Here is a 24,708-nt window from a genome sequence, read left to right as displayed (position 1 = left end):
TATTATTATTTCATTTTTTTAACCCGTCGAACGTCAACGCAAAGTTTGCATACAATTATTTGTCGCCCGGCTTTTTATACGTTTTTGTAAAGCGCTAATGTACGTACTCGATTTAAACCTAATCCTTTTGAAATCGCAACGGTTATTATATTATTATACTTCGATAGGTAGGTACTAAAAAAATAAAATAAAAACTAATGAATTTAAAATTGAATGAAAAAGTCAATACATTTAATTTATTCTAAACAAACTTTCCGAATAATTGGTATAACGATTTAAAATTCAGAATTAGTATGGAGGACTGAAACGGGGTGTATACACAATTAAATTATTTATACGTTTATGTTTTCACATTTGCGAAATCGTATTATAGTAAATCATACAGTTTTATATACATTGTACTGCAGTTTTACGACCGACTTTTAATTTTTAATAATTGCAATATTCTTCGAGCAATGATATTTTTAAATACATTTTTGTTTTGTGCTCACCGGCGAAACAGTAACTACTAACTGCCTTATTATATTGTATTACATGTTCGCATTACTACATGCGTACACATAAAAACCACTCCAACACAATATTTACATAAAAATTCATTTCCTCGATACGTATCGTAGAAACGAATAGAATTCAATGGAAATAAAATGTAGCTGCGTGTGTATAATATAATGTGTGTGTGCTGTATGTCTGTATATAATACACGTAAACACTGTTTTTTTTTTCGACCGCAATGAATTGTACGCCATTTTTCGTTTGCAACTTTACAACTAGTTATTCCCGGCCTTATCGATGTACGCGGGACCGACAGAGAAAAAAAAAAAAAATAAATTGATTCAAAAAATATGAATGGAAATGTTTCCATAATTTATTTTGGAGACTTCATAGCGGTACCCGTCGTCCTAAATCCATGTACAGTGTACACGCATTATACATCGCCGCTATACGTGTACGATATACGATATTTACACATATATTATATAAAATATGTATATATTACTATTATATATCGAGCACACGCTAATATGTCATAGAGGGTAGTTTATATTTTTCGCCTCAACCCCCGGGCATCGGTATATCGAGCGCCGCCGCCGTACGCACGGGATGCCTTACAATATAATATACAAAGTAAAAACGTGATCCTTTAAGGGTTGGATCATTAAACAAGTATAATATTCGTGCCAACTTGTTGAAAGTCGCTACGTACAGTATACACACACGGCGTATTATATATATAAGTATATATTTATGTATTTATGTATATACATATAGAAGACCGCGGCCAGACGTGTACGGTGTTTACAATCCCGAGTTAAAGCCAAGTAATCGTTATCAACATGATGGGTTTTCGGCGGTGGCGTTCGGACCGGAATCGATATATATATATATATTTATATATGTGTGTGTGTGTGTGGCCGTGCTAGAGGGGAGGTTGAAACCAGTCGATACGAATGGCTTCGGAAATTCGTTTTTCTGATGTTGTTTACACGGCGATTCTTCTCGTCTAAATAATGGATTCCTTACAATTAACTGTGTACATCGCACGGGGCGAGGGATAACGCGATTACAATAACTAACGACCGGTGGCGAGTGAAGAACAAGATCCGTCGTCACGCGGAGTTATTTCGCCGCCGCCGCCCGCACCGCTATGGAAATTAATCGACGGTAAAATATGCCATCGTCGTCAAACCGACGTTATTATTGTTGTTGTTTAACGTCCACCGGCTGAAAATCTATCGGCCGATGCGATCGAATGAAAATATAGAAATAAAAATACTAAAAACGAAACGATATTTTATCGGTTTGAAGGAGCGTTTGTGTGTTGTATACAGTATATATACATGTTATTGTTAAGTACTAATACATAAAAGTGGGACGGAAGAGAAAAAAAGGTGCTCTCTCCGTAATATAGTTGCCGGCTGAAATCCGATGCCGGAATATTTTTCGTTGTTTTTTGAGATGGGGTGGGAGATAGAGAGACGGAGAGACGGAGAGGGAGCGAGAGAGAGAGAGAGAGATGATTTCCGACGGGCGGACGCGTTTAACGCGCGACAGTAATACGACGACGGGAAATCGACCACGGCCGTCCGGCTCCGCAGGGTATGACTCAAAACACACTCGCTCGATCGGTTTTCGATAAATTATTATCATATTTTATACATATACGGCCACGCATAGGCGGTCTGCTGCAGGTGTGACGCATATCGTTGTGCGTCCACTTCGATTCGTTTCTTTTTTCCTCGGAAAAATTCGTCGTCCACCGAGGAGGACTCCTCCGCGACTCCGACGGCGACTCGGCCGGTCTTGAACCGTCGGCGTGCCGGTCGACAAACACGCGGAAGGTCTTTGGACAAATCAATAGCGGTGGCGAGGGGTGCGCAGGGCGAGTCCCCGCAGACGCAACGGCGAGCTACCCCCCCGCCGCGGCCGCGAGCCGGTGTGCGGCAACGGTGGTGGGCGGCTGGTGTTGGGTACGGGGTAGTCGAAGGGTCCAGGGGTTGGGGTCGGGGGTTGGTAGGTATATACTCGAGCCGTGCGCACCCCCGCCGCCGCCGATCACCACACGCCGCCCCGCCGCAAACGCCGCCGCCGCCGGGGCGCGCTTTGCTCGCGCGAAACCGGGAAAAACCGCCGCCGCCGCCGCTCCCGATTATATTGCGCCGACCACGCCGTGCGCGCCACCAGTGCCGGATCGCCAGCGGACGTGTGTATGTGCGCGCTCGCTCGCCCGCTTGCCGCCGCCGACGACGACGACGACGACGCCGCTGCCGCCGCCCGAGACGCGAACACCTTTGCCGAGTCGCGACACTATAATATATATGATATTGGTTGTACGCGCGCGACCGCCAACCACCTGCCCGTTTTATACATACGTTATAAATCATTATAATTACACACACACACACAGACATACACACACACATACACATACACACACACACGCGCGCGTATATCTGTCGCAACACATGTATACACGTGTATTGAATTAAAATATTTTTTAACAGTAGCTGCGGTACACATATTTTAGACCGCAGTCTTGTCGTTAAATTTCAGTCGGTTTTTATTTTATTTTATTTTTTTTTTTATGTGCGTTTTGATAAAAAATAATAACAACAATTTAATTGTTATCGTCGCAGTTGAACACCACGCCGTCGTACGTCATTTATATGCGCCGTAGATCACCGTCAACGTGATGTTCCACGCGTAAAAAACAAAACAGACAAACATTGGCCGTTGCGTGTGCCAGACAATACAATATTATTATAGTAAACGCGAGCGTCATCGTATCGCTACAATAATATTATCGCCGTGTGACGGTGCAGTAATTACCGCTGCACAATCGTTATGTAATGGTTCGGGGGGGACGACGACGACGACGATCGCAGCTAACACTAACCGCCGACTCTGGCAAATCAAAAAAGTTAATTAAACTTTTGGACTCTCGACGGCGACGTCGGCGGCGAAGACGACGACAATGCGGGTCTGCTCTTGAACGGTGACACGCCGCTGTTGAACGAGTATATCTGCCACATCCGAGTGGCGGACATCATCGGCCCGCTGTCTCTGGATACTAGGGTTCAAACTCCGTGACCGAGAGATACTCATTTCCGAAAAATATAAACAATATAATATTACAGACCAACAACGCCCCGCCGAAATCGATTTTACTGTCAATGCAAACCATTGTAAAAATAAAATACACACCTCTCTTGTTGCACAACATCGATTTTCGTCATGCATAATAGTGGTGAACAGCGCAAAACGCATGCCGAACTTCTGCTCCCCGTATTGTGTTTCGGTATTCTTTTTGTTTTCGCCCTATCGGCAAAAGCCTGACGTTCGTGCAGTACGACTACGTGCGTTTTTTACATCTCCGCTGCTTAAACGATAGCATCGGAGCCTCTCGTTCGGTACTCAATACGTTTCGCTGTACCGTCGACAGTCGATGAAATCAGATGCCAAAACGATGACACTTCGAGTCAAAGGTAAGTCGCTTTCAAAATATTGTTTGTACTCCTCGGACGTTCTTTACACGCTGCCGTTCGAAATTACAATATTTGGCCTAAAAGTGTTGTTGCTGTTGTTGCGTAAGCTAACATAATATTTATATATTTTTTTTATTTCTATCCTGATTTTAGTACGGTCTATTTACCGGTATAAAAATATAAATTCCCGTTATTAGAGTTAAATCGACCGTCTTACTGGATTTACCATTGGCCAATATATCCGGTGGTTATGGCCGTGTAAAATACGTTGGTGTAAGAGTGAGGGGAGAGAAGGAGAGAGTGAAAAAACCTAAGTTTGGTGAATCGAGATAGCTTATGACAGTAATTTATCATTATCGTCTCCCGAAATGCCGCCGTGCTCGATTATTTATGAAACCAAGTCATTTTGTGGTGACTGGGAAGTGCGTAGGGTCTTGGATGTTCTTAATTCACGCCTAAATATTTATTCTGCGGAAGCTTTTCTAAAAGATTAACTTTTAAAAAGCTACATTTTTAGCGTAACCGGCGTCGGGTGTAAGTCACATAAAAAAAAGTTACGACACTTAAATAGATATAAAAACCACACGTTCTAAGTCAGTAACATGACCATGTTTATCTGTCATGAATTTATTTTTACACGCGTAAAGAACGTCCGGACTGTAACGTGTACCTATTATATTTACTAATTCGTTTTCGTTTTCATTATTTCAGCAATAAAAATAGTTATCAAAATATTTACGGCGTTAGCCAACCAACAAACAGAAAACTGTTCCCGACTGACCAATATTATGCACCGACTTTAGCTATATCACCAACATGGAACCAGAACAAAATCGGAACAGTGGTGGCAGACCAACCACTACTGACACCGCCATCACCACCACTACCGCCACCACTACAACCACAAACGCAACCGCCACCGTCTACGGCGACCAACAGGCTGTAGAGGCTGCGCTTAATGAGTTCATCGATAAAATGACACCTCGTGTTAACGTGCTGGAGAATGAAGTGATGTACGCATGGCGAGCATTGGACTTATTGTCAGACGAGTACGTAAAAATGTGGGAGCGCATTGAAAAACTCGAAACCATTATTCAGAATCAACAGTCTGTCATCGGGCAAATAGTTGAGATATGTGCAGAGCCGATTACATCTCCGTCAACATACATGGGACCACCGGAAGTCGGTGACCGTCCCGCACTGAGTATGATATGGGAGGAATCGGAAGGCAGCAGTAGTAATGGTACTAAAAAGCCGTCGGAACAGAGGGAAGTGGATTATAGAGCGTACGAAGATCGGTTATTAAATGAAGACCAGGAAAAAATGGATTCCGTCGAGTCTGCCAAAGAGATTTTTGAAAATATAGAGCAAATGGAGAGAAACATGCGACAACTCTACGCTGAAGCCCAGTTGGATAGTTGGAACGACGAGACGGAAAGAGCGGCAGCTGCTCTAGATTTTTATCCAATTAACAAGCCACTCACGTCATCGGTGGGAAACATACAAAATCGTATGTATCCTTACACGTCTCCGTCCATTCGATCGCTACCCACGATCCCTAAATGCGAAGAACCCGGGTACAGGTCACCGACGTTATTTATGGATACAACGTCACAATCGACTTACATGGACGACTCTTATCGGCCACAATCACCACCCGGAAGTCCACCACCTCCAGCACCTGAGGATCCCGTATTTCCTAGATCGCTGTCATCCGCACTGTCACTGAGTCTGCGTCAATTTCACAATTCTACCAAAGAACTTGATTCGCTTCATCAGTTTCACAATTCCTCTAAGGACCTGGACACTATGCACCAATTTCATAACTCCTCCAAAGATTTGGACGCGTTACACCAACATCGAGCTGGTGCCATAGTCACGGCTAATAAATCCGATTCCGGTCTCTCGTCGATGAGTGGTGGATTGATGTCCAGCTATGAAAAATCTCCATGTTCACCAGGAAAACGAGTGTTTGATCAATCGTATCAGATCTCGGTGGCTGGTCCGTCCGGATTAACGGTAGTAACATGCGTAACCACTGCATTCGACACCGATTATCCGTACTATGATAGGTCGACAGGAGTGTATTCGACGGCAGGTCAAGGATATAAGTACCAGACAACTAACACACAACAGTCGTCTATATCTAACGTACCGGACCTGTTGGACGTAATGTCGTACAAAGAATACAAAAAACCCACTGAAAGACCATACCCTGGTATAACAGATGCGTTGACCTATTATCCAAGCACCATTAATGATACATATTATGGTAGAGAAAACGACAGGCTGGATAATAATCAACCTCGGTATAGATATGTGACGACGCCTAACTTTCAGATTCGATGTGAAGATGACGGTTCAAGGCGTGAAGAAAAAACGAAAAAATCTAAGCGTAATATAATCAAATCGGCCATGAACTCAGTCAGTAGTTCGGTGAGCAATTGGTTTCCCGATGTGCACTTGCCGCAACGACATCGATCTCATTCACTGCCAGGTGGCTTGGAAAGGGAACCCGATGCGGTTTCCGTACACAGTGAGACAGCTACCACATCAAAACAACGTAGTTGGAACACACAAAGGCACGGTAGTCGAAAGAAAAAAAAATCAATTGTGTCTACCATGTCTGGGCTGTTACATAAAACAGCTAAACCTGCCCCTTTTCAGAGCTCCTATTCAATAGCAGATCCGGAATTTGCGGAAAATGAATGGACTCAGTTAAAAGCTGGAGATAGGCCAACACCACCAGAACCACCACCCCTACAGCCACCAGAGCCAGCTAACATTACCGAAGAGCAGCAGGAAGAAGAGATACAAGAACAGATTAATGAAATTCAGTTACCAGCTGAAATGTTCAATGGCCCGACTAAAGAATTTGCTGTATCCAGAAAATTAAGTAAATACAGAGAACACTGTAAGCTTTCGAATGGAGGGCCAGAAGGTGAATCGTCAGTAATTCCAGTAGAAAAACGTAATAAATCACTGGAAGAACAGCCTGTTAAGCCTCACGAAGAGTTTGTGCAGCCAACAAATAATATAAGAAATTTCAAAATGTCATCTAGGCAAGCAAGTTTAGAGGTACCGTGGGCTGGGAAAGGATCCGCTGACACTGAAGATGATAGTAGGAGCAACCATTCATGGAGAAGTACATCTAGAATTTCGTCGAGACGGCAAAGCACTGAAGAAAGTATAGATAGTGACGATGAATGGTATTGTTATGAACTAAAACAATTAGAAGAACTAGAGAAAAAAACTCATTTTGAACGGGTATTTGGGCCACCTATGTTACCACCACCCAGTGCCCGAAGCGAATCGTCCATACTTATATCTAAAGTTGATTTTAAAGAAAAAATGTCTAAAGCCATTGAAGACATAAGAAGACAATCAGTAGACGAAGCTTTCAACGAAGACGCCTTCGAACAAGAACAATCCTTGGATACAGTCATTGAAGAGGAATTAATACAAGACGACGGACCTATAAGGTTCAAGTTAATGAAAGTACCGGATACTCCGGGTGGCATTAAAAGGGATCTTCCAGGTCAAGACCTAGACCTGGAACCGGAACAGGAACCGGAACCGGAAACGGAAATGGCCGACGAACAAATGGTCGTTGAAGAGGATGAAAGTCCCGGTACACCGTCATTGCCCAGGTTTAAATTTGATAAAAACGATTTAGTAGATAAAGAAGAGAGTGGCAGTAAATGGAAAATCGTGAAAGCTCTCAAGGAAAAAAAACCCGACGAGATAAACCAGGATATTGGACCTCCACCTACTCCGATTATCGAGGTAAATTTAAAATATGTTTATTTATTTATTGTGTACTCTGATTTAAAATTTAAAACGATTTTCAGTTTAGACTGACTAGTTATATATTTGCAAACAATGAAATATAGTCACAGTAGTACATAAATAATAAAAATATTGTGATATTTCCGAGATGTGCTTATTAGTTATTTGATTTTCATAAATATTCAAATTAAATCCTTATTTTGTAGTCATAATATATTAAATTATGTATTTTAAATAACATTGAATATGAACGTATAAGATGGTAATTTCGCTAATTATATAAAGTGAAATGTTTAATATAATAATAATAGGAACCCTTCCATTATAACTATAAGACATAAAAGATAAAATTGGTGCTTCTTGTCAAATAAATTAGTATAAAAATAAAAATAAATGTTTATAGTATACATATATATTTATATTTTAATAACTAAGTTCAAAGTAGACACAATTCTGCACTCGCTTATGCATAAAATTAATCAAATAAAGCTTAAACCTTTTATACTCATTAGGTATAAATTTATATTACTATTACAAATTCCATGGTAACTATGGAATTTTTCCCTTTAAAAATTCATCAATTTTTTTTATCAAAAGTTATTATCTGTCTGTGATTACTATAATAATTAAACTATAAAAAATAACTATTTTTTACTCACAAATTTACTGAAAAAGTCAAAAAAATTTTTTTACATTTATTTGAATAGTACATTTATATTAAGATGTTTGTTTATATTTTCAATTATTAAAAAAAATGCCATCAGGATTTAATACTATTAAAATTATGTCTCTAAACCTTTACAATATAACATAAATAACTTTAATATTATTATAAACTCCATTTGAAATATATTTTATAGCTAAGTTTTAATTTATTTAAAGTTAATACGTTATCTCTACAAAATTCGTTTTTTGAAAATGAAAAAACTCTGCTTATTATGAAACTTTTTATAAAGAATTAATGTATACATTATATGTTGAACCCGATAAACCGACAGTTTCTGTATATGATTTTATTACTGCTACAACACTTTCAACTATTTCGTATTTTTGAAATTATTATTTAAAATGTAATCATCATTTTTATAATTACGATCAGTATAGTTTTACGTAAATATTTCACAGTTAAATTGTTGATTTCAATTTAGTCGTAGGTGGTCATATAGTAAGCTAAGTCAATGGATGGGCTATATACTGTCGAAGATAACAAATACATTAAGAATATCAAACTCGTAGTATAGGTTGTAGATAATTCACCATTTTCACTGTGAACAACAACGGCCGTTGAACGCGTGTATAATATAATATAATATATAGTTCTTGAATACCCACCCAAAAAAAAAGTAAAATAAAATAAAATAAAACACCAGTGAATATAGAAAATAAGAACACGCCGAGCTGGTGCGTGTGCGACGAAATGCGTAATCCGGTATTCCAATATCGAATGCTTAAGGCCCGCCCCGCAGAGAGGATCGTAATATCATTGCCAAGTTTTTATCGCCGTTAATACCGTTGACCCGGTACGGCACCACCTGCTCAACCGAGGTTATTGTTATTATTGTTATTACGGATATAATCGGCCGTTAAATTAATAATAATAATATTATCGTTATGTGGATACCGACATGGATCAGCCAGAGGTCGGCATCGGTCGGGCGCCGTGGCCCCTGTCGTCGAATTAGCGCGGAGCGTTACCAACACGTGCGCGACGTGCCTCGATCAATCGAATTTCGGCCGTCGCCGGCGCGCAATAAATATTTACCCCGACGCAATTATAATAATTTAGACAATGTACATAAATCGAAACAAGAAACCGGGTCACGTACAATATGATGACGGCGTTATAATAATATTATATTATTAGTATTATTACTATTATGTGTGTTATACGCGTTGCGCCGCCGCGCCGCCGCCGGTGTCTGCGGAGGTGAGCCGCTGCAGCGTAAGACGCGTTCACTCCGGGTCACGGAGAATACCATTAATATTAATTGATTTCGGTAGAACATGTGGAAGGACGATGACGATGACGATGCATATTTATAATAATCTGCGACCGAATTTCGTGGGTGCATTTATATTTTTTATTATTATCGTTATTGTCGCCGTCGATATTTTTGAGATCGTTATAATAATTGTTTATTGTATTTTTTTTCGTTTTTTATTTTTTTTTTTTTTTTTCGTTTTTGCGCCACGCAATACGCTATGGGTAGGTACGACGCACACAAATTAATATTCAAAACGTAATTTAATTTTTGGCCGGCCGCATAACCACATTTAACATATTGTCTTTCGAAATTAGTTCATGCGCGTTTGTCGAAAACGTTTCGAGCTCCTTTCAACGGTTCCCCGTGGCAAAATCAACACACGGCGCAGTGTGGGTACGTAGGGTAACTCAATATAATATCATTATATATACTAATATAAAAGCAACGTCTAGGCAGTAGGTATGTGCGGGATTAAACGGATTACGTAGCTCAATCAGATTAACAATTACGGTCGTCGCGAATGGGGTGGGTAAAAAATTGCCGACGGGTGTGTCAAAATAATATATATTTAAACAACAATGCTCTGTATAACATGTACATTGTACACAGTCATTGTTGGCTTCGCGCCACTATGATCAAAATACCGTGTAGCACGGCGCAGTGTGTATGCAAAACTAATTCCGTTCGTGTCGAAATCAACGTACATTTGTGTGTGTGGTTTTTTTTTTTTAAACTTCTTTTTTCATCATTAATTATTTTACTCGCCGTTCTCCGCCCTCCGTTCCTCCCGCTCGAGCGTGTAAGTCATCGTGCACAACACATAATATAATATTAGTACATTAGACTACGCGATATTATCGTTTTAAATCCATTTCTGAATCGCCCGCGGTTTCGTCCGACTAAAATTATTATTATTAAACGGTTGGTCGATTGGAAAGCGTCAGTGGTTAACGCAATAATACGATAGTATAGTATGGTATTATACCACCCCAAAACCATTAGTATTGATTCGGTTCTCGTAAAATATTATAATATCTCGCACGACGTATTGTGCGCACCTCGTCTGCGAAATAGGTGAATGTAATTGATTTAGAACAATTTTGTATCCGAGTTGTTAAGCGTTTCAATTGAAAACTCCACAGGTGATATTTAATTACAAATACATTACGTGTGGTTACGAAATAGTAATAGTTACTGAAAATGTGTACGAATTTCCGACTGTAAGTACGGAGAGAGAGATATTGGTTTTATGATAAATTTGATACGTGTGCTTTTTAGGTCACTGGAAAAGTTCTAAAAGTTTTACACGATAAAACATTAGAAAATAAACACAGATTATACTTTTCACACGTCAATAATATGTCAATAATATTTACAATACAGTCAAATCAACAAAAAAAAAATTATTTTCCGTTTTCCCCAAATATTTCAGATTAATGTCGTAACAAGTTAGCTTAAATATTTTTTTTAAATCAAAGCTTTTTTTTTGTTCAGTTCAATTAGATTGGCCTTAAACTCTTGCTTTAAATGTTTTTTATTCATAAAATATGTCAATAGGATATAGAAAATAATTGTACTGGGTCGTGATCAAGTTTAACTTATCACCCACTAGTATAAATATTTATGCAATTCGGTTATAATAAATATTAAATGTGAATTGATTATGTTATAAATACCTACATTTATATCCATTTGTGTAGAACTACGTTAACTACCCAATTTGAAAGATAAGATATTATTAAAGCTATAATGGGATGACTCTTAAACGAGAAAATGTGATACACAGGATTTGGGTTGCTTGCTGGAGTGGGTGTCATTAAATTTGAAAGGAATGATATATATCATTGTATTTGGAAAACCTTTCTGAACGAAGCTCTAAACGGGTGCTTGATTACATTTCTTCACAGCTCTTTTCGCAGTTCTTCGCGATTTTCTGAAATTGACCCATCTAAAGTGTAATCAGTGTTTAATCAAAGCTGCTGTGTAAAACTTTTTTTTAGCTTTTTTACTGTCCAAAAAAATATCCACCAAAAAAATAAAAATTCCAATATCACTGGAACACCAATATGGGCTCACTTTTTTAGATGAATATTCATTTCATTTCCACTCGTTTGATGTTGAAATTATGAACATTATATTTATATAAATTAATAAGCTGAATTTCAAAATAAACTTTCGACTTTAAACGAATTCTGAAGTCAACCTTTATGACAAATTGTATCACAACTAATTAATGAAAAAAAAATTCAAAAACTAATGTATCAAACATTTTAGATTGCTTGATAACTTTCTCGGTTAATAAAAATCAGAAAACTTTAAGGTCCCATTCATAGTTGTAAATGAAAATATTAATGGTTTCAATATTTATTTACCTAAAATTAAACTTTGATAATAACATTTATTATTTTTCAAATAAACTGAATACTACTTTATTAGTTTGTATTTTAAAGTATTGTTTATATTCTATTATACTTGATCAATAAATCATTAATTTATAAATACAACTTAACTGTTTCCCACAATTTATCTTCAACAAATTACTATTATAAGACTTTGTTTTTTTTTGTATATTTATGGTGTTTGAATTTCATAAAATAATATTCTATTTTTAGAAAAACTGAATAAAACTGAATTTAATAACAACGTCAAGATGATATATATTATTTTTAATTTGATATTAGAATTAGTATTTTTTTTTTCATAAATAAAAATCTATAATCTATAATTTACCAACTTGTCAGTTGTCATAGATATAAAGCGGTCATTCTTTTATATTCGTTAAATTGAATTCGTATGTACCAAAAGTGGTAGAACTGTCAACACGAAAACGGGCGAATATAGTCCATATCATATATAGTTTCACCTTAAAGATTGACTACCACGTCCAGATGCTCTTAAATCAAAGTCTATAGACAGAATGATTGATGTGGAGATAATCTTGCGATTAACTTGACAATGATTATCATTATTGTATCATCGTTAGTCAAATATATAATAGGATAACGTTATAACAATAATAATAACAAATAATATAATAATAATGATGATAGTGATGATGTCATAAAGGAACGTATACATACATGACAGATGATTTCAGATGTAACCTGGTTTATACGGTGGGAATTATTATTAAAAACATTAAAACCCGAGAGCTTCATTATTCTTATTCCCGTGCGTGCGTTGTGCTCGTATATAGTGACAGTTGTTCGCTTATAATGCGTATTAGTAATATTACAAAAAGAGCTAACAACTTTTTAAGCACAAAGCTAAAACTTTCCTAAATAACTGTTTTTGTTATCCCAAAAGTCTCCTAAACACTGGACTATGCTTTATTAAAGTTTTCCGTTATTTTCTGCCGTTTTGTACATTTTCGAACAAAAGCTATTTGTACACAACAATAGACGCCGTATCATAGTATGTGAAACGATATCCAATTCAAACAGCACTAGATTTCATAATCCAAAATGTTTTCCTTATTTTATCGTTTGTTTTTGTTGTATTTTCTTTCAGTTATGTTTTCTTAAATCAAAACCATAATGATTTTTCGTTCGTGTCGTTTCTAAGGTAAAAAAAAATAATAATAAAACTTTCGTTAAAATAATAGAAAAACAATAACTCATTCCAGTCAAATGCTTTTCACTATAATAGATTAACCAACTGGAAATATTTCCTTTAAACTAATCATAAATGAATATAACTTACACGATTAAATATTTTATGAAATATAAATTTCATTTTATTTCCATTATAATGATTATCGAAAATATACGCATGTGTGAGTCTTATACATATAATATATATATTTTTCTATATTTTTTTTTACCTTCGCATTTTTGTTACAAAACATTTCACTACTGATAAATTTAACAAATTAAAATAATTATTTTTACGAACGAATTACACAAATCACCAGCTGCAGATGTCGTGAGTAATTTATTCGCAGCCATTCGGATATTGTATCTTAAAGATTTTCTCGTATTTTTATTTTCTTTTAATCGCGAATGATTGATGTAAAAGACGTGTCCGAAACATTTAAAAACACGAAATAATAAATTTCAATTGTTCTCACAGTGATCATTTATAATTGTCTCCGGCGATTAATTTGTACGTCGGCGGAATACGTGTCTATATATAATATATATATAAGTGTATACGTATTAATATGTATGTATAAGGTGAATTTATACATATATAACATCGATGCGATAAAACAATAATTAAATTACGATAATAATAATTCAGAACACCACCGAGGGGGGGGGGGTGCAGTAGACGGAGGCGAAAACGAGGGTGGCGTAGAGTGTGAGAGAGTGTACAGTATAATATAGTATTGTATTTAAACGTTAAGTTAATGTAATGGAAACGCGCTCGCGAGAAATTAATAAATCCATATCGTCGCCACCACACTGTCTAACCGTAAATCACCTACGAGGAAACTACTCGTGTTAAGTACACATACCGCACACACACGCGCACACACACACACACACACACACACTTTGCTTTCATCCACATGTGTTGTGAAGCTTAGATTTTCGAACGGCCATGCAGTACACAATAGTTATTGACATGAATGTAATAATATTCTGGCTGGTATATTATTAATATATTTTATTGCAGCGTTGTTTGGTAATTATGTTTGTTTTATTGTTGCATAATATTGTCGACTGCATTCCCATATTTGTTGCAAAGCGGTAATAATATACTTTTGCGGCACGCTGTATATTATCCACACCGAGTGTGTAATTTGATTTCATAAAAACTTTTTTGCAGAAAGGATTATATTATTATTTTATTATTATTACATACGCGTCCGCGGTCGACGGTGTGTATTACTATACCATCGCGAGCGTCGATCCGAATGTAAAAAATGTTTTATTATTATTACGATAATAATATACCTTCGCACGTATTGTGTGGTGTGTATTATATAGTATCATAACATTATACTTACGATAATTGTGACGTACACTTCACACAGGTGGTGGTCGTATCAAAATTCACATAATTATTGACGGATGTATGACGATTACGTCATCACGAATATCCATGTCCCGTGATCGCGTATATGACGTGTATGCACATAATGATAGGTATATATTTTACGAATATAAAAGTTATGTTTAAAAAAAAAAAAAAATGTATTCCGTTGATATTATGTCAAGTTTCGCGGTATTTGTAGCGCTCACAGTTTGAAAACTTTGGCAACCGTATATGCATTTTTTAGTAGGTATACGAAATTGTTTGACCGTGTTCTCGACAGATTAGGGCATCGAGTACGAACTTTTCAAACAAAAACTTCAATACAAAGTTCGGCTGCCAGTATTTTATGATTTTAAAACATTATTTTAAGATTATTTCACCGATATAATATAATGCATTTTTTCGATTTTTTTCAACCCTCCCGTCGTGGTCGTAGTATTTTTCTCCGACATACAATTTATCCATTGCGTTTGCTCCGCCGTCGACTTGTAACTCGATTGTGATTTTCTGCGACATATTTTCTATTTGACTGTCACTTATCGATAATACTCACTTGCGCCATAAAGTACCTATATACAGGTATATAGTGTATATATATATACCTCCTGGCTTATAAATCACTATTTCTGTTTACCGTAGGTATATAATTCGTAGAATCAAAGCATCTTATTTTATACGGTACACAAAACCATCGGAGTTCGATGGAAATGAAAAAAAATGTTGACGTGTCGACAAATGTTGGTTATCTGATTTAAAAAAAAAAAAAAAAAACGAAACTCTTCGAGGGGAAAATAATATTATTCCGCTTGGCAAAAATATCGATACAGGATATAATATGCGTATTATAATAATAATAATAATAATAATAATAATAATAAATCGATGGCGTTCGACACGCCGCCACGAGAATAATAACGTACATCGGTTCACTCGTCCAAATAATAATATATTATTTATCGTGTAAAAACGCTATTATAATATTTTACACGCCTGTGTTTTTTCACATACATGTTAAACCACATAGGGGGTGAAATTGGTGGAGTTGTGGGCTCGACGGTCTGGCAGAGAACCACCGTCGTGTTTGCCACTCTCCGTGAAATGCATGTCGGTCGCTCTGGGGATAAAATATGGAATAAATAATTTTTAATTGATATGGTTTTCTGCTCATCAAAATTATTATTATATTTTGAATAATTTCCAACCGATTCCCGAGGTAATAAACGCGTCACCTGGCCCAAAAGAAAATGGTACTTTCACTGTACAGTGTACTATGACTGTCACTGTTTCTGAATGTCGTGTGCGCTCACGAAACCTTACAACTGGGTGTTATAAGATTCTCCTTTCAGAAGACGGTAATAGTTATATACTCAAGGCCGAGTTTGGAACAAATTGATTTTCGTAATCCGAGAAAATGTTTGGGGGAGGATACTTCGAGGAGCATACTCGGACTCGACTCCCTACCCCGGCTGCCCTATAATCATGGTTGGCTTTGGTTGTAGGCTTTAGCTGTTCTCGATATATTTTTAATAATATTAATTTATTTCCATCGGCCGGCGCGTTGTATAGGCAATTTCGGTACATATTTGTGTAGGAGGCTTTTGATCGTATATACTATGTATCGTTGGTCTCGTCTACCGACGAAAACCCAACAAAATTATTTCATTCATCATAACATAAACGGTTACCAACAGAATTACTTATTGTTATTTTCGTTTGTGACATTACATAAATATTTTGCAGCGTCAAAAACATACTACCAGTGGTGGTCGCGTATTATTCACAAATCGCGTGTGTGTATTTGTCTGGTTTTCGAAAACCAGGTTCGGCTCACAACAAACCGTTATTTATAGAACAAGTTTGTTTACTCCGATGATTGAGAAAAAAAATAAAAAAATACCCACCACAATGATAATATACAATCAGAAATGGAAAAATGTATGTACAAAATAATAACCGATAACGCGTCGAAACTCTGCAATGCTTATATGTATATGGGAAATGGCGTACTACGTGTTTGACGTAGAATTCGCTGAGCCGATAGAACTCGAGTTTGTCTAAAAAAAAAAAAAGGGAAAAGGGAAAAAGGAAAAAGCAATTTGTCGTCAAAAACTAACCGCGCCAGTCTGGTGGCGTGTTAGTGCACTCGTTCTCTTCTCTGTTTCCGTCTCTCTCGGTCTCTCCGCTCTTCCGCCCCCCCCCCCGTCACTCGCGTATACATGTGTGTTCGTTATACGCACAATGTATATAAAATATTATGTGTGACGCACGTAGCATAGTTTAAGCAAGTGTTCAGCCGTAGAGATTAGGTGACACATGTTCGTAGCTCGGAAAAGTTTTGCGCGCCGGCCGAGAGATGGACGCCGCCGCTCGGTGGTGATTATTCGTCGGCGGCTGTGGCGAAATCGGCACGACACGTACGCGGCACCTATTATGATACGCCTCCCCCCCCCCCATCGACGAGGGCACGTGAGTCCGTCATCGATCGAGTGGAGGTCTTGGCCGTCGCGTTTATATTATAGGGTATTGTATAAAAAATAATGATTTAAAAAAAAAAAAAAAAAACCCCGGTTGCAGATAAACAAAATATGCAGCGTTCAAAAAAAAAAAAAAAACAAATACGATTTATGAGCGATATTCAATTATTACCGTACGCACAGACCACGGCTGTTAGGTGGTACCTGTACGTGTACACAACAGTGCTTGTGGATTTTTATTCGTGTATTTTTGTCGGCGTGTGTGTGTTTTTTGCGTGTGCGTACACCTCGCCGCGGAGACGTTTACGATCGATAACAATAAGGGTTAATGCTGCGTCGGTGCCGGCAGAACGAAGACGTGTCTGCGTCGGCCTTTATATTATATTATATAATAATAATAATTGTTCCCTCTCCATTTTTTTCGTGCATTTTATTTACGCCTAGACATATTATAATAACATAATATTGCAATGTGCGCGCGTGAACGTCTCGTGTTTTTATAATCACTCGTGTTACGAATATTACCGTATAAATAATATTACGATTACGGTTTATAATCGTATTTTTCAAACTGCGCCCGGGCGCAGTATTATACCGCGTACGCGGAAATCAGAATTCTCTTAACTCCCTCTCCCCCTTTTCGGGCTGTATATTCTAATACAACACAACGACCCGAGACCCGAGGATATCGTAGACGACGTTCGTTCATATTCCAAAGTCAAATTATCTAATCGAATTCCCAAGACGTGAAAATTAGGCGCATACACTGTATATGCAACACAATTATAAGCCCGGCTTTCTACTGCACCGTGTCGTCTCGTGTTCGGTATACTTAATATGTAGGTTGAAAAATTCCGGTAACACGTTACCTAAGGGTCGAATAATATATTCAACTCGACTGTACACGACACTGTGTAGTAGAAACCAGGCTTACAACAATACCTACTTGAAAATATAACTGTGCGGTACACCGTAAATCGAATGAAATTCAAGACACACTCTACTCCTGAGTAATTTTAGCCTACCGCAAGTCGAACACTATTATTTGCTATGATTATGATTACGCCAAATCATTAATCAACTTAAACACAGACCGTGACTTATGATTTGAGAAAATAAACAACGGTATTGTTGTGGGCGTTGTAATCTATTAGTGATATGAGGAAAATAATAAGGCAGCTGCTAATCAGTGCGCTGATTTCACTTTCCTGTGTAATTTAATTCAATTTAACGCGCTAACGACAACGAACGGTGTCACATGCAACAAAAACAATGGTCGGAAAAGTAATAAAAGTATAACCTATATAGCTAATACCGTCTCGTCTCGTTTGAAGTCCCTGCAGCGAGGCAACTGTTGTAGAATGAGAGTTTCTACATTTTTTTTTTTTTTTTGTTTCGCCTCACCCTAACCTAATTTGATCGCGAAACCCGAGAGAACGTAAATTAAAAGTAGTTCAAGTATACAAATAACCCGCAGAATTTCAAAACACGTTTTTGTTTATTTTTCCGTCAATCTCGTCGGTTCGAATTCGGCTGACCTGCAATTGCCAAAACAAAATCCTATTCTATTCTAATACGCGTGAGCACAGCACAGTGCGTGCGCCAACGCACTTTTTGAACCCCACGCCGAGAGCGACGAAGACGACATAATATTATAATTTAAGGGGAAAAAACCCCTGATGATATTTCGACTAGAGCCCACTCACGTCGTCGACAGCTGCAGTCGCTGACCGCGCACTAAAAGAGCGAGTATGTGCAGAAAATAATATACATTATACATAAATCTGGTACACAATATTCGTTATATTATTATACGCTACATAAACGATTTTGTTTGCGGAGAGAGAAAGGTAAGCCGGTCGAGAGTGCGACTGAACGTATTATGTACCGAGTACTGTACATATATGTACACATGCATTATTATATAATATTATATATATATATATATATATATATCAGAAGTATATAAGTGGTTGTCTGTCCATCGAGCGGTGAGCGAGCGGGGTGAGGGGGATCATATATCTTCATATATATATATATATAAATATAATATTATGTACCTAGCCAATTCCGATAAGTACTCGTACACAGTAGTCCTATATAATACAGTTTGTTGTTGTTGTGTTGTGGTACATACTTACGAGTAACGGCGACTTAGTACAAAAGTACTAGCTGTGCCCACCTGACCTAACCTATAATTGTATCGTAATAATAAGTGCCGCAGCTCCTTAGTGTTCTTAGTTTTCTGGTTTTTTTTTTTTTTTTTACTGTACTTATAATATTACGTCCGTTTAATTTTGAATCATTCCTGTTTGATTATAATATTGTCGCAACGAAACGGCTTAATAGTGGGGCCCCCTTGCCGCTGGATTCTAAGGAACATTTTATGGGAAACGTCTCATACTTTCAGCAATAATAATTAGCCTTGTCTTTGTATTATTCGTAACTGATCGTTAGTAGTATAGTGACCCGCATAGTAGTAGCAGAGATCTCACACGCAAGATAACGGATTTTGAGATGGCGAAAAATCTTTGTTTTTCCCGCAGACAGACAACTACTGTAATTCCAACATTTCGTCGATTTTCATTTTGAAAAAAATGTTCTAATTTTCCACAACGCGATCGATCGAGGTACATTTGTGTAGTTTCATTTAGTTGATAGTTTTAAAATTTTGAAAAAATTTTTTAAATCACAACAACATTTATTGCAATAACCTCAATTACGAAGGTTAAAATTGTGGCTCGATCGTGTACATGATATCACGGAGAATTCGAATATTTTTTCCCAGAATAAAAATAGTGATAATTGTATCGTTGCAATTGGAAACAGTAGTTTTTGACTAAAAATACTTACCCCATTCATGAGTTCACGAGAATCGCGACTTTTAATTAACTATATAACGATATAGTAAGAATAAAACTGTGACTATTGTGTATCACAACGTCGTACTACGACCATTCCGTCGCATTCGTTCGCTTTAACGATGACCAATGATTGTATTTATTTTTATTTTTTTAATGTTCTTCAAACAGAAGAGTAAAAAACGTAGAGTTTGAAAATTTGGCGCTGTGCGAAATCATTGGCACTCGGTTTTTTGTCGTCGACCGAAGTCGGCAATCGCGCCGCCGCGGAAACGACGGGACACAGAAATAATATTATTATACCTCGGCGAATGGTCGCAAAACGGCCGCACGCCGCCGATTCGCGTACCTACACGTTTCGAGTGTGTGGGGGTGGGGGGGGGAGAAAGTTTTCGGGGGCCAAAAGCGCCGGTAGAAAGTTTTCGCCGGTTATAACGTCCCGCATTCGTCTCGTTCCGTCCGACCAATCTACGGCGACGACGATAATAATAATAATAATAATAATAACAAAAACGTGTATAAGGCCTACGTACCTATAACCGAATCGGGTGTACGTGCACCGCCATCGTTCGAGCGGTGTTTGTTTCGGTCGTTTTTCTTTCCGTTTTCGTTGCCCGATAACGTCACGATAGTAACGCAACTCATCGTGTGTGTGTGTGTGTGTGTGTGTGTAGTGTGTTCCCGAGCACTTACCGAATAATGCGATGTTTATTTTATATATTATATAGGCTCGTCGATCCCGAAAAGTTATGGGCCGCTCGTTATCGTCTGCCGCGGGTCGCGACTTACGTTTTTTCCCGAATTCCGGCGATTTCACATCGATTCGGCTACGCACCTATATCGTATATTATAGTGTGTACGATATCGTGTTATGCGTGTTTTGACTTTTAAATAATATGCCGGTGCGATTTAAGCACAAAAAAAAATAAATAAATAATAGCCGCTCGTTCCGCGTATACATATATATATATACACGCATATAACAGAATAATATCGGGCCTACGAATATCCTCTTGAATAAATAACAATTTCAACGATGCGCGTCTGTGTACATAAATAATATAATATCATACCTATACGCGTGTTCGACGGTATTAAATAATATATTATTATGCGATAACGACGACTTGAGTAGTGCTGAATAAAACCGTCGGACAGTATTATACGTATATTATAATGTACCGTTACACAATATAAACGCGTATTCGACGCCGAAATACCGAACTAAGACTTGGAATCTGCATGTTACTCCGTTGCAGAGTACTGTATTATTCACGACGTTATTAAACATTTTTATTTTTTAAGAAAATCGTGTTGTAACAGTAGTGTAAAATGTAAAACGCAAATATGTAGTGCATATTGTTTTGTCACGGTGAAAAAGTGTGTGTTTCCTATAAGCAACGGGGTTGTCGTGCAGGTGGAGGAATGGTTATACATTAAATAAATGATAGAACTGCAAAATGCTAAACGAGAGTGATTTAAGAATAAATACCATCGAGAAGTAACAAGCAGGTAACAAGTAACGTGCATCATGGAACAAAATAATACTAATGCTTATCAACTGTATAGAATTAATTTTTATTGGCAATAGATAAATTGATCAACACATTTCGTAAAAAGCTGTGTATTAGAATCAATCGATTGACGAGAATAACCGATTTACAATTTGTTTTTCTGACGTAAGTAAATTCAAGATTTCCATTAACACATATTTTTTTTTTTTTTTATCCGTCCGCTTTAAATTTAAGGACTCGGGACCTAAATAATCAACAAATCGTCAACCAAATGCTCTTCTATAGTACTTGATTTTTGTACAATATTGGTATACTCGAGTGCGTACAGAGTGCTTGTATTATATGCAGTTTTTTAAAACGCCATAATACGTTTTCCGTTCTTTGATATCGATTTTAAGTCGTCCCACTGTGAATATAAATGGACACAGACAGCGACATAGTCATGATTTTGTTCTATGGGGCTCGAGGTGGATAATTTGTCAGGTATACGTCAGGCGAGTAGCTTCGTCCTCAACCCCTATCTCCACCGCGCAGATCTGTTTTTTTAATGTGCTAAGCAGCGAACCATAACTATTATACGTCGATAATTGTTTTGAAATTATTAGAAATTATTCAATTACCTGCCTACACATTTTTTTCAATACATTATTGTATAATTATTAAACCCAATATGTATAAGACAAGATCCAATGTTTGAGGTTTTTTTTTTTATGTAGTTCATCAATTATTCCTTTTGCGTGTCAAGGGTTATGTTTTTGTGGACAGCCAACACAGCTGCGGTACGGTCGGTACATAATATCAAAGCTTAAAAAAAAATACCCCCATTATCAACCCCCGTAGCTGGACACACACCTAGACAGTAGTTGCACAATATAGTGTTCATAATATTTTGACTTGAGTTATTTTCGCTTGGATTTCTTGTCCGATCGAACAACGCCGATAAATAAATTATACATTTTCCGCCCGGAAGTCGCCGCCGACGCACGCAAGCGTCATGTAGTATAATTCTGTTTTATTTTTGTTTTTTCGAATACTACTGTCTTACACGATGTACGCGTAATTAATAAGAATGTCGAACGTTATATTTATGTATTATACATATTTGTTTTAGTGGTTGGCCACGACAATATAACACGCTGTTTGTCGTGTCGAGAAAATTAATTAAATTTGTCTCTTTGTCTCGAAATGGGCGGGCGAGGTATAGAGTCGTCCAACAAATCCAACATTTATACTTTGTTTTATTGTACACCGGACATTGCAGTATATGCTGTGACAATTCTTCACGTTCGTAAATCGCATCATCCCTTTTGCGGCGCGCCGCAGTGGTGGGGGGGGGGGGGGGGTCAGATTAGAGGGCGAGTCCGGTAACGTGAAGTGAACGGTCATCCATATATATACATATATAGTTTATCTGCAACACTAATGTACATAATAATATAGCCACCATGACCATTAGATATTGGCATTAAATATCTATTGTTTCCGTTTGTACATTTTCCACACGATTCGACACATTTGAAATTCGTAATAAATATCAAATTAATTAACTGGCAAATTTCAATTTAACGTGTTATCGTAATAATAAAATTACGTTGAATTTTCGGCTCCATGTTATTAGATTACGTCTTTAGAATTTCAAACGAAATGCGGCGATTACGTGGCAGATTATAATATTATAACAAAGTATCGTAGGAAGCATGTGTGTGTGTGTGTGTGTGTGAGCGCGCAAAAAAGAGAGATATTTATTACGGTATTTCTTTTACTGGGAATTATACAAAAATAATTCAATATTTCAAGTATTTTGAAAGAAACGTGATTTTTTTTCTTCAAAGAGAGAGAGAGAGAGAGCTCAAAAGGCAGAAAGGCCGCACCCTCGACGACAAATTGAATGAAATGACCAGATGTTTTATTATGGTGCATCAAGTCGCTATGACAACACACACACACACACACACACACACACACACACACACACACACACACACACACACACACACACACACACTAATACTGCTCTATTAATGTGTGAGTTTGAGTGGGTTATTCAGTAATAACTATTAAAAACAAATACTAGTTTTATGTGTGACGCCTTTATTTTTTCGTAAATACATCGGTCTGCGATAGTGATACTTGGTGACTATCCAAGTAAACGAAAAAATTGCAGAGTTTGGCACAAGACCGACCATAAAAGAAGTGTATAAACAATATAAGATTTTTTTTTCTTTTTCTTTTTTCCGTTCGGTACTTTTCAGTATATCGTATTAAACGCTGTAATGATAATGATAGCACTTTCATTCCGACAATGTATGAGAGCGTCAACGCTATATTGTCGAGATGTGTTTTATTCAAACATATCTTTGACAAAAAAAAAACTTACACTCGATATTCCACTTAGAAATTCACCACACATTCAGATGCCTCTTCTATCGACGAGTTCTTTGGAATATTGATGATGAAAGTTTTAAAAAAATATTTATTTTATTATTCTTTGTACCTATGTGGGTGCGTGTGTAATATTATACGGCGAGAGAAGGAGGAACGCTCGTTGATGAGTATTCTTTATTTGACAAAATCGATAGAATGTTTTAAAATTGATCGCACACACCGCACTACGAAATAATCTAAAACGAGAACAAAAAAATTCACAACATTGTATACGAAACAAAATATAATTTATACATATTCAGGGTATAATAATTTATATAGTTTCTGCGCTTATTTATTTTGTGTAAATTTATTTATTTTTATGAACGTAATAATAATACTTCACGGCGCTTTTGGCTATATGGTTAGAATTATGGGTGTATGTGTACCTACTTATATTGTATATACATATATATTACGTGGGCGTACCATAATGTAAAAAAAATACATTCTGCTCACAACAAATTTTCTAGACGAGAATACCGAAACCATTTATTAAATAACTTGCTGAACAAACAATAATTTAAAAAACTAATATTATACATGTTTATATTATATATACGTTTTACATATACTATACAATATGCATATATTTATATGTATACGCATACTATATACCATACAATATATATATTCTATGTATATATTATATATATATACCACACGGTCTTGTTCGTTGTTCTGCGTGTTAA

General features: G+C 37.1%; 1 protein-coding gene across 9 annotated transcripts in view; it reads left to right on the top strand.

Moving 5' to 3' along the window:
• LOC111036794 (protein unc-13 homolog B) overlaps positions 1 to 24,708 on the top strand; it is a 175,027-nt gene that overhangs the window by 122,012 nt on the left and 28,307 nt on the right. For 4 of the 9 annotated variants that reach the window (XM_022318984.1, XM_022318983.1, XM_022318982.1 and 1 more), the window contains exons 1-2: positions 2,695 to 3,986; positions 4,698 to 7,772. The exons of 4 other annotated variants lie outside the window; for them this stretch is intronic. In XM_022318984.1, the coding sequence (XP_022174676.1) occupies positions 4,803 to 7,772 (2,970 nt within the window). In that variant the 5' untranslated portion in view covers positions 2,695 to 3,986; positions 4,698 to 4,802. Of the gene's footprint in view, positions 1 to 2,694; positions 3,987 to 4,697; positions 7,773 to 24,708 lie in introns of those variants that run through there. One more of the 9 variants, XM_022318981.1, reaches the window with a different exon arrangement.

The sequence above is a fragment of the Myzus persicae genome, unplaced genomic scaffold, assembly GCF_001856785.1.
Source record: "Myzus persicae strain clone G006 unplaced genomic scaffold, MPER_G0061.0, whole genome shotgun sequence".
NCBI lineage: Eukaryota > Metazoa > Arthropoda > Insecta > Hemiptera > Aphididae > Myzus > Myzus persicae.
This window is presented reverse-complemented; position numbering and strand designations above follow the sequence as displayed.